At 39.4% G+C, this 12,203-nt stretch overlaps 2 protein-coding genes across 2 annotated transcripts; one reads left to right on the top strand and one right to left on the bottom strand.

Annotated features, from left to right (window-relative positions):
- The first annotated feature begins 1,203 nt into the window (after positions 1–1,203).
- On the top strand, positions 1,204–3,633 carry LOC113507812. Its single transcript, XM_026890738.1, has 2 exons — positions 1,204–1,346; positions 1,858–3,633. The coding sequence occupies exon 2, from the start codon at positions 1,894–1,896 to the stop codon at positions 3,631–3,633; it is 1,740 nt and encodes a 579-aa protein (XP_026746539.1). The 5' UTR covers positions 1,204–1,346; positions 1,858–1,893.
- Positions 3,634–9,393: 5,760 nt separating this feature from the next.
- LOC113507811 lies at positions 9,394–10,539 on the bottom strand. Its single transcript, XM_026890737.1, has one exon. The coding sequence runs from the start codon at positions 10,537–10,539 to the stop codon at positions 9,394–9,396; it is 1,146 nt and encodes a 381-aa protein (XP_026746538.1).
- Positions 10,540–12,203: the final 1,664 nt, after the last annotated feature.

Raw genomic sequence — 12,203 nt, 5'->3', positions numbered from 1 at the left:
AGTTAGTTCCAGTTACACAATTCTTCTGCAAACACTGTCACTATTCACTTGCACTACTATGAACTAAATTAACTTAAAATATTAATGAAAAGAGACTTTTATCTATTTTTCCAAAATTAATTACTACGGAGGCGATGTTTACTTGGTCGCGCATCGGTTGTGTTGTCTACCACGGGTAAACGAAATTGGTACCCTACAACTTATGCGGAATATACACTATGAAATTAGTTGCATGCATGATAACTTGCCGCCCGCGCCCCTCTCCATTGTTACGGCTCGGACCGCGCTCGCAACTGAATGTTTCGAAAAGTACGCCTTGCGTTATAGCATAGCATTGAATAAAAATTGTAATTTAAAGGACTTGGCCGGATTCTGCCCCAGAGTGTACAAGAACCAAAATAAAACCAATAATTATAAAAAAACGAATAAGGAATTTTGAAAATAGTTCAATTTACTGTAGCAGCGGGAGAAAAAAACATACAATAAAAAGATTTTCTTCGTTTGTACTCCACTCAAAAGTACCCTTAATGTTGCCATATAATATTCACAAAGAACAAAGTAGGGAAAGTCCGTCACTATAGACATCGAGCTTAAAATGTAAAATGTTCATAATTAATTATAACTTACATAACACATATTTTTTATTTAAGCTTTCTGATTTATTTAAATAAATGAAACCATAAATATTATTAAGTAAATAAAACTAAGTTCGCGTACAAAGGAAGATAGTCACTTTTGTGCTGACAACACTGGAGTGATGAATATCGAGCGTCTAATGTCAATGTCAAATCACATTCTCTCATTTATAAACAATAAACTGACATTGCGCCGGTTTGTTTTTCGTTTATAATAATATTTATATTTTAGTGTCGTAGCCCCACGCGAGTGCTCCACTAACTAGTCGTACAGTATAATTAAAGAAAATGGACCTTTTACAACCGTGTGTTAACTGTGGCATCACAATCAGAGAACGTATCAGGAGACATGTTTTATCATCATTACCTCCCGATATGACTGTTCTTTTATCGGAGTGGTTTACATTCGAGGTATGTTGTAGCATCATTAAATCCTTTTTATACCTACAGCATTCATATAATTTAAATACCTACCTATAATCTCAAGACTAAAAGGTACTTATTTTACTTTCACAGTTATCATCTCATAGCCATGTCTGTGGTGCGTGTTACGACAATTTATCAAGATGTCTTGCAACGAATTTAAGGGAAAGACAACTCGGTCATATCAATGTTTGTTATGGCTGTGGTAAATCAGTTACACGTGCCAGAAGACACGAAATTGTGGAGGGAAGCCCTCTCGCCTCACTTGTATCACTGTGGCATCATCATGTAAGTAATACGTTTTTGAATATCTACATGTGAAAATCACATTGAATAATTTAAACTTATTTGAAGTTCTAATTCAAAATGTAACAGGCAAGTCAATATAGTTACCATAAAGTAACATTTAATCCTTATTTAATGTTAATTATTAATAATGAGGAATATTTTCAATTAGGAATCAGTTAGTACAAGCCTTTAATTGCCTTATGTAGATAACTAATGATTTACTCTGATGCCACATGGGTTTTACAAATCTTTGGAACTATTTGTGTTTCTATGCTATAATATGGATGTATTATATACCTTCTCCTTCCGCATTAATCACTCTATCTATTGGTAAAAACTGTATGAATATCTGTCTTATTGACACAGAGTGGTATTTTATTTTGTGTTATGTGTCTTGCTTTGATGTTGGCAATAAAATAATAATATTGTTATGTACATACATTTGAGTTTACAAATATAGAAAGTCAAGCTATTGTTTGTCAAGTGGTATTAGATTAATCTTTTTTTTCAGGTTAGAGCAGCCAACTTTTTATGTCATGGTTGTTACATGAGAGCTAACAGAGAAGTGAGCCGAAGAAATATTACTGATTCCAACCGTTTTGATGCCTTAGAAGATCATCAAACAGATGAAAATATCCAAATACCAATTCCTCCACCACTTCCTCCACCACTTCCTCCACCACTTCCTCCACAACTTCCTCCACCACTTGCCCCACATCTTCATCTTAGCGCAGGTCAAGATGTTTCATCAATTGCCCTGCCTAATTATAGACGTTGTGCTAATACATCTAGGCGATGCATATTTGATGGATGTCAGCAAAGTGCAGGTCATTTAGTGCCCACCTTAATTAAATCAGCCTTGCTGTTTCATAATAAGCTTTATGTGCCTCGATGTGCAAGGATATGTGAAAATCATTTGCATTCTAATGAATGGGAGCTATTATTAGATAACTCAAGTTTAACAAATACTTTCACAGCACTTGAAATTGAAAACTTGTTGGACAGTAAAAATGTAGAAAATGTTATTGATTTTGAAAATATTGATTTAATGCCTAATCATGTATGCCATTATTGGACAGGGCGCACCACCCAAGAGTTCATTGAATTGCATAATAGTATACCAATACAGTCTGTTGTTCCCAAAAATTCAAAATCTGCATTAGCAATGCTTTTAATTAAGTATCGAACTGGTGATAGTGATGCTAGGATATCTAGTTTTTTTAGAATTGCTAAATCTACTTTGCAATACAAAATGAATCTTGTGAGGAATTGTCTGACTGATCATTTTGTTCCGCTTCATCTTGGTGTGTCTCACATCTCTCACCAAGAAATAGTTGCACGAAACACTACCATTCCTGAAAAATTATTTGGAAATCCTCACTCTGATGCTTCTGACAGGTGGGCCATAGTTCAGTGTGATGGTACATACCTTGACGTACAAAAAAGTTCCAACTATAAATACCAAAAAAAGACATACAGTCTTCATAAGTATCATAACCTTACAAAACCATTCTTAGTAGTCTGTTGTGATGGTCATATTATAGATGTTTTTGGACCATTTGCTGCAACCCAAACAGACGCGGAAATAATGAATTATTTAGTTTCTAGCAGTGGTGGGTTATTTCAATACTTTAGGCAAAATGATGTATTTATTTTAGACCGTGGCTTCAGAGATTCGGTTTCCAACCTAGAAGCTCTTGGTTACAAGGTACATAAACCTGAAACTAAAGATGAAGGGGAAACTCAATTATCAACCTTACAGGCGAACAAAAGTAGATGTGTCACGCTGTGCCGATGGGTTGTAGAAGTTGTCAATGGCAGGTTTAAACGGGACTATAAACTTTTTAGAAATGTTTTTATTAACTTGGCTTCTGCACACATGATGGAGGATTTTAGGATTGCTGCTGCACTCATTAATAAATTCCACAAAGTAATAGAAAATCCTGAAAATGCTGATCAAATTGTTCAAATAGCAACCTCAAGGTTGAACTTACCTAATTATTTAGGTCAGTTTATACAAGAGTATAATTTAAACAGACGTAGAGTATTGCAATTATTATTTGCAAGAATTGATGCAAACCTGCCAGAACTTAATAGATTTCCACGTTTAGATATGAATGAGTTAAAACTAATTTCTTTAGGACCGTATCAGATGAAGCAGGCTCGCTCATATTATGGCGAGCACATTAGAGAGCGAGATATTTATAATAATAATAATATTAATAATAATAATATCTTTATTTCGAACCAGAGTCCATATTTAGAAATACAATTTAAATACTGTTAAGGAACACATTAACTCACTTAACGCTAAAAACAAGAATCGATGGTTTTCGTATAGCAATCCAGTGCCTCATGATATCATTATTTATGTCCTGAGATACAACGGCCAGAAAACTGTTAGCGCCATCCCTCACCCGCCGCAATAGGGATGCAATTCTTTTTCGCCTTATGGCAAAAAAGTCGTCTATACGAGCCTCTGCGAACATCCCCGAAGCGCTGCAGAAGCGAGGTAGACCCAACAGCATCCTGTATCCGTTATTATACTGGACCCGTAAGGCACTGTAGGCCTTCTGCGTATACTTGACCCATAGGCTGCACGTGTAAAAAGATTGACAGTACGCTTTGAATAGCGTGTTTTTAATTGGTTTTGAACAACGTGCAAACCTACGAGCCAGCATATTGCATCGAACCGACAGTGCCCTACGTTCCCTCTCCAGATCCATATCATCACTCAGACTATCTACGACCCAGTGACCCAAGTACTTAAATTGTTTGACCCATGTTAGTGGTGATCCATTAAGTAGGACTGGTGGAACGTCATAACTTTTAGTGCCCGCTTTAAAAAGCATTAATTCACTTTTTTTAATATTGTACTTGAGCCCATGAGCCGCCGCATATGCTTCACAAATTCGAATCAATTTGTTCAATGCACTGATCGAAGGACTCAGCAAAACCATGTCATCTGCGTAGCTAATATTATTTGTCGTGTTTCCATTGATGGAACACCCAACATTGGCTTTGCTGAGTTCAACGATCAGCCCATTAATATACAGATTAAACAATTTTGGCGAGGTTATACCCCCCTGCCTGACTCCGCAATCTAATCTATACTCGTCAGAATATGAGTCTGCCCACCTCACAACATTCATTTGATTGCTGTACCAATACCTAAACAGATTAATAGTAACCTCTGGCACAGTTGTTTCTGCTAACATCTTTTCCCATAGTCTGTCATATGACACTAAATCAAATGCCTTCGACAGGTCCAGAAAACAGGCATATACTGGCGTTTTTCTGCTCGTATAGTACTGAACAGTATGCTTGAGGCAAAGAATAGCAGTCTCAGTAGATAGTTTGGATTGAAACCCAAACTGAGCGTCACTTAATGACATATGCTTATTCAATTGCTTATCAAGCAGACTGTCCAGCACCTTCGCTAAGATAGTAGCTAGCGAAATGGGCCTGTAGTTGGACCCGTCGGAGGCGTCACCTGTTTTGTTTTTGATGATTGGTACAACAACCGTCTTCATTAAATCATCAGGGAGATATGAGTGGCTGATACAAAAATTATAAAACATCGCCAAAACTCGCGGAAGATGTTTGCCAGCAAACCTCAAATGCTCTATGCTGAGACCGTCATGCCCAGGTGACTTCCCTCTCTTCATACCGTTAATTATTGCTACAACATCCTTCGCACGAACCAAAGTATTCATGTCGGACATGACAGTATCAGCAGGGGGTCTTTTTGAAGAAAGCGCCCCTTGGATGTTACAGGGCTGAGGCTGTACCATAAATTGGTCCTTAAATAAATTAGAGATGCCTTTATGATCACAAATACCATTCATGCTCACGGGTAAACTATTCTTTGGCACAAGTTTGTTCGTAAGTTTCCAAAAACTATTAAAATCTTTCGCTTTGTGATGCGTGGCTAACATGTCCATCTGAAGTTGTAATTCATTATTCTGGCACCACTTTATTTTAGATTTAAAAACCCTTTTTGTTTCGCACATATTATTATAGATTGGACCAATAGTGGGTTTGCCACACTGAATCCAGGTCAAATAAGCTATACGGGCCTGGTCATGAGCACTACGGACATGTTTATTCCACCCTATTACCCGGGGTTTCTTTTTGTGAAGAATATAACTGCGTACCGCCCCCTCCCTCAGTATTTTCACAATATTATTATACATATTACTAATTATCACTTTATGATCTACATTATTGCACAACTTTCCATCACGGCCAGTAAACTCAGTCGGATAATCTAAATCTCTAAATAAACTATTACATATTTTATTATACTGCTCAATTTGTTTTGTATCTCTAGTACCCCACACTATTTTATTAGGAACTCTAACACTATGTACTATCTTACGGCTAATCATATTGATATTACAGCTTAATATTAGAGGGAAATGATCAGACCAATATACATCATACTTAACATTAATATTAGTTACAGTACTCCAGGCATTTTCCGTTACTAGACAGTGGTCTAACCACCTTCTAGAGCCATGCGAATCACTTATGTATGTGTAGGTGTCAGATGTTATGCCTAACCGTTCAAAATCCACACAAAACCATTTCTGTTCACTACAAAAGTTTATAAGTTCCTTACCAAACGCCTCACTCGGGTGCGCGTTGAAATCTCCCATAATATAAATCGACTCTAAATCACAACTCTCTATAATGGCACTAATCTCACCGAGACAACTCGTAAACTCCGCTAGATTTTCAGTTACGTCCACAGGCATGTACACAGAAAACACAATAAACGATCTGCTCGTCGCAGTCGATACTTTTATAGCCGATAGACGTACACTTTTACACTGTATCACTGTTACATTTGGAAAGATGCTCTTTCTCCATAGAAGAGCTACGCCTCCGTGCGGTCTCCCCCGCAACATTCCCGATGTCGTATCCACAGCAGAAGTAGCAGTGTAGCTGAAGTTGTCATCAATGGTTCCCAAAAAAGATAGTTCATGGGGCATACACCAAGTCTCTTGAAGTGCTATTATATCACCTTGTTTACATAATGCACGAATGCAATCCACAGATCGTCTTACCGATCTACAATTATAACTAATGAAGGTACAATTCTTATCCATCATCAACAGTATGTAATAATTCACATATTAAACAATACCCTCCGTCCTCATTTTTAAATTATAAAAACGACGGAAAGATATCCCCTCAGGCCACAAATTTTTGTCCATGAATATATCCAACTTATGCTTAGGTACCAAGATCTTAAAAGAATTGTATTCCTTTTCTTTTTTCATATAAATTGGTTCTAAGGTTACTCGCACCTTCGTTCTATTCCATAAATATGAAGAAATGTCATCAATCGTGGTATTCTTGTTAACATTATATATCATAATCGGTATCTTCAAATCTGCCGCCTTAAATTTAGCATTTAATTCAATATCGGCTCCACCTTTTTGACCTATAAATCGATTTCTTAAACTCTTCCTCTGAGCTGTCTTCCATCCATCACTATAATCATGTTTTTTCCATTCACCTTCTTGCATAATTTCAACAAACGTTTTGCGATTTGAAAAACTCGCAGCTATCTCTTTCTCGGACGCTGCACTCATACCCGCCACGGACGATCGCTTAGTCGCAGTCGCAGCTGTCTCTTTCTCGCACGTTGCACTCGTACTCGGAACGGACGATCGTTCATTCGCGATCGCGGGAACGGTTATTTCTTGCTCTTGTGTTCGTTCATTCTTATAAAATGACTCACAGACTTTTATAGTTTGAATTAACGTCTCACTGGTATTATTTGACGCTTGTGTGCTATCTATGCAAACAGGTGTAGATGTTCTTGGCAGGATTTGCTGGATATTAGCGGATCCATTGTCATAATCACAAATATTTACATCGCTCGAGACTCCCGCGTTTTTATTGCTTAAACAGATCTGCGAGTTTGAAATATTTGATATGAAATTACTTTTGAGCTCGGCAAGTTGTACTTTAGTGACATAAGTATCCTTTACAATTTTCAATGCAAAACCAGTATATCTTTTAATAATCTTGTGACGTCGATATGATCGAACGTAATAGGAGGTAATTTTTGTAATTCTCGAGCTACAAAAGTAGGTGTTAACTCCGGATTTATTTCCTTAAACAGGGATAAGATGTCGTACAGGTCCTTCTCCTTTTTACCAGCATTTTTCCTCGTTATTTTACGCTTCTGGGTATTCACTGAATCAAATAACAAATTTTTAGCTGTTTCAATTTCTTGAGACGAAAACGCCGATACACACAATCGGACGATTGACTCTTCATCCATCACTTCAGCCTTATTTTGAATAAAGCATAAAACTTCATTTATAACTATTTTGCAGTTACTGCATTTCACAATGTTACAAGTCATTTTTTTAACAAATTTTGTTCGCACTACCGCACAATATGCACATCGACCGCACGCAATGACGCGCGAGCGCAGACTGAGGTCCATTTATGAGGTGGAAATATGTCCAGAGCTAGAGTTTTCGGAAGAACTTGCATTACACATTGGAGGAAATCGTCCTCTTCTATTAAGAGGACGTATTAAATCGAGGCATACGTCCAGGCGTGAATATTACACGTATATTTTATATGACGAGCTTCCCTCATTTCAAGACCAACCTAGAAATGGTATCTTAGGTTATTGGTGTAATTGTGTATCTGGCAACCGGACTGTTGGATGTTGTGCTCACATTATGACAATTCTTTGGTACTTGGGATGGGCGAGATACCAAGAAGCTGTCTTTTCGCCAGCCGCGTTTTTAGATAATGTTTTATTAACATTAAATGATTCAACAATTTAATTTCTTTTATTTGCCTTCTAATCCAACTGTTATCAGTAGAATATGGTTCCAACTTCCAATCAATTAGATTTTCTCAAATTGAAAAATAATTCTCTCCCAGTGTTCAAATCATTTTACTATGAATATTAAATGTCTAGATTATATATTTATATACCATAAACATAAAAGTGCTTTGAACATAGTTTAACTTTAAACCTAACCTAACCTAACTTTTAAGCTTAATAACTCTTGTCAGCGACTGCTGAGCAATATAAATCTTTTTTATTCTTGTTCCTGACGATGTTTCCGATCCAATCGACGTAGATTTTATTCGTGTACATGCTGGGGCACAGGTTCATACAATTTCCGGCCATGTCCTTTATCCAAATCTCATAAATGCCCATTTTTTTATTATGAACGTTTACTAGTCATTGGATACATGAACTGGGCTGCTTTTGTAAGACGACTAAAAAATCACCGTATATACCAAATCTACCTACCAAGTACTTCCTAATAATATTTTTTTTTGTCAACCGACAATTAGCGAATTTTTTTTTGTAAGTACATATTATAATGTAATCGATAGAAGAATACAACAAAAAACATTGTCACTCATAATTTCGTCTTTCATTATATTTCGGACCCGTAGTCAATCCCTAGTGTAGTTTACGTAATCACTACGACTAATGCAAAAAAAATGCAATGACTGTGTGAGTTAGTGAATCCCTACAACGACAAAGTCAACCTTATTGCAATAGATGTATGGCCTAGTGTTGTTTGCTTGGTCTTCTCGATGTTAATGTTTGCGTGATTGCGTAGTTATTTGCTGTAAATGTGTTGAAGCCCCGCCCACCGGCGACATGCGTTTCGATAAATCGCCGCGGTGTATGCCATTTCTATTACCTTGTTATTTAGATTTCTATGGTATTGGGGTATCTGGATCATCATTTGATCCAGATGCCCCAATACTCTCCTACTGGTATATGCGATAGCAATACACTAGATTTGTACAGTTAATAGTCCACAGCACAAGAAGGATGAAGAATAGTGCAAGATGAGTAGAAGGAGTAGATCAGTAGGAAGTACAGTGCAATGATATTAATAATATAATAATAATAATAATAATAAATCATTTTATTATCAGGCTACTAAGGCCCATAGACATATACCTTACAGACTAACATAGATATTTATACAATAGTTGTTAGTATATATAGCTTAAAATTAAGTTAGTAAGCTTCCTTATACTACGTCTTAGTGCGTTCTGGTGGAACTTGTCCGCGGAAGCGACGGAACACCACGTTCTGAGGCCAGAAGTCTTCATTTAAGACGAGATGCAGGAAGCAATTCGGTACTCGCACCACAAACGCCTTGAAGTTGACGTTGCGGTTCGACTCCAGCTCCTGCACCCTCAGCGTGTATTTCAACTTCTGGCGCACATACTCGACGATACTCACTCGCTTCACAGAGTAATGTAGGCGGGAGATGCATACCGGCGTGTTCGGCTGCGCGGCACGCACTAGTTGTTCGGGCTTTGTTGGAGCTTTGCCGCAGCGGTTCTTTGTAGTTTTGTGACGACGCTTCTTCCTCTGCACCACCTCAAAACCGTCTTCATCTCGTCTCGGCAGCAGCACACTCGGTGCGGCGGGCAGCGGGGCGGGGCACGGAGCAGGCGCGGCTCGTGCAGGAACACGCGCGGGCGCCGGCGCGGGCACACGGGCTAAGGTCACGCAGCTCGGTGTTCGAGCAGCGGCGTCAGCATAAACGCGCCGAGGCGTCGACGCGGATACTTCTTTCGCAATCGGGGCATTGCACTCTCCCACAACTGCAGACGCATCGAAATCAGCCGATGCAAAACTGCAGACGGAAAGGTTTTGCGCCCCGCGACGTGTGTTCACCTTAGAGGCCTCGTCAGGTGACCTACTTACAGACATAGTGTTACGCAATAACACTACTTCTGCGCGCAGCTCCTGAATGGTCTTTTCCGAGACCCCTAATTTGGACTGCACTTCTGACAGGCTCGTCTTCAGGAAGATGATGTCTTTTAGGAGCCTGGTGACGTCGACGTGGTCGAACGTGACGGGGGGCAGCTTGTGCAGATCCTTCGCCACGAAAGTCGGAACGTCGTCCGGATCGGTCACTTTCAGCAAGGTGATTATGTCTTGGACGCTCTTCTCCGTACCGTCCCTCCGTCTAGACGGCATCTGGTCGAGCTTGTCCAGGCTCATGTACAGCAGTCTCTTCCCACTGCTTATTTCTTCTTCCTTGAAGTTAGTCTTGCATATTTGCAAGATGCTAACTTCATCCATGGTATCGATGACGTGTTGTATAAACGCCAACAATTCTTTGGCTATGAGTGTTGAGCTCATAGCGACAGAGACGGGCAGCGGCATAGAGCCGCGCTGTTCGCGAATTTAAATGTCTCCACGTTGCACTTTATAAGGCACGTCCGTATTCAATGCGCGCGAATGATCGAATTAAGCAAAAGCGGAAGCGCGGGAGCAAACAGAGCGGCACAGTGATCGCGTAGGAGGCCATAAGTTGACTGGCGAGCGGTCAGTTAACAATGATGCGCGCGCGCGGTAGTGGAATGCGAGTGCCCACCTCGCACGTTAAAACAATGGGGCGTACAAGCCGCCGACCGGTTCAGTCACTAATAATAAAATACGGTGTGTTTGTAAAATACAACTAACAATAATATAATATTACAATGTATTTCTTACTATTGTTTTTAATAAACGATATCTACACCACACCAGAATACCAGAAAAAAGCCAACCGTACAAAAAGATTTGGAGATAAAGAGCCGACGATCTTACCGAGCAATGCTGTCATCCAAAAAGCCAAGGAACAGCGTCTCTTGAATAAATATGCATTGCAGTTCGGAAATCTTGTACTGAATTTACTCAAGAGCGCTGAACACGGAAAGTTTGTTGGCTGCATTCAGTCCATTGGGGTATATAAATTTAATTGTATTTATTGGCTACCCGAGCAGCTCCAAATTTGCATTTCGCGCCGTCGAGATGAGGCCACATTAGAATTCGACGCTACGGGTCGGTTTGCGAAGATCGATGGCCAAAACCACATTTTTTTGTACCAATGCGTGCTCGTGACGAAAGATGGTAGCGTGCCAGCCTGTCAGCCGTGCCATTTTAGATGGTTTGATCCGATCAACTCGCTATCATCGTGAATGGGTTTTTATGTCACATCCTTGCTGCTAACGCTCCCATTCCACCGATCGTCGTTACTGATTTCGGATGGTCTTTGATGATTGCGGTAGCACAAGTATTTGGCAAATGTGCTAGCTTAACTGATTTTTGCAGAAGTGTTACGTCGCTCTTGTAAATAAGTCGATGTCACCGCCATCAACATTTATGAAATTAGATGTATGCCATCTATTGAAGACGCTTACTCAATGGCCAAGTTTAAAAGGAAAAGACAAGTCTTTGGTACGGCGATATTTTAAACGGTGTGTTGGAAAGGCTTGCCAAATAACAAATCCTGAAGACCTATCGTGTTTTATAGAATCTGTTCTCGTCATTGCTCTCAGCAAATGCGTTGGGTATGGGGCAAATGACAAGGCCCTACCATCGGTCGATCGAATACGATTTCTAAACAACGAAATCAAAGGAACAGAGCTGAAGAACGACGACGAACATGACCACGATGAAGCTACGGAGAAAAGCGACGACAACAAGGTGGAATCCACATTAATTACGGAACATATTGTGGGCGAAATAATAATGGACAAACCAGGCTGGAAATCGTGGCGTGACGAATTATATGGTACGGCGGTTAAAATTGCCAATTAGTCATCAGAAGGTGAGGTTGAAGTGATATCTCCTTCCTTACGTACCTCTGTGGACCGCAATTATGGTACCTGGTTTCGGAAGAGATCCGAATTTTCAGATATTAAACATCGCGAATTCAAGGGCGAGATTCCGATACGCATAGACCGCTTCGTTTTGCAGCATCTTGAAAGAATTGGCGAAAAAATAAAGAAGCGTTGCAAAGCATCGGATGGTTCGTTTCAAAACAGAGATGGAAAACTTCGACG

Source organism: Trichoplusia ni, unplaced genomic scaffold (assembly GCF_003590095.1).
Source record: "Trichoplusia ni isolate ovarian cell line Hi5 unplaced genomic scaffold, tn1 tig00003159, whole genome shotgun sequence".
NCBI lineage: Eukaryota > Metazoa > Arthropoda > Insecta > Lepidoptera > Noctuidae > Trichoplusia > Trichoplusia ni.
This window is presented reverse-complemented; position numbering and strand designations above follow the sequence as displayed.

Bases quoted from the DNA above. Each gene is read 5' to 3' on its own strand.
- LOC113507811 (XM_026890737.1), bottom strand. From the start codon at position 10,539: ATGCCGCTGCCCGTCTCTGTCGCTATGAGCTCAACACTCATAGCCAAA.
- LOC113507812 (XM_026890738.1), top strand. From the start codon at position 1,894: ATGAGAGCTAACAGAGAAGTGAGCCGAAGAAATATTACTGATTCCAAC.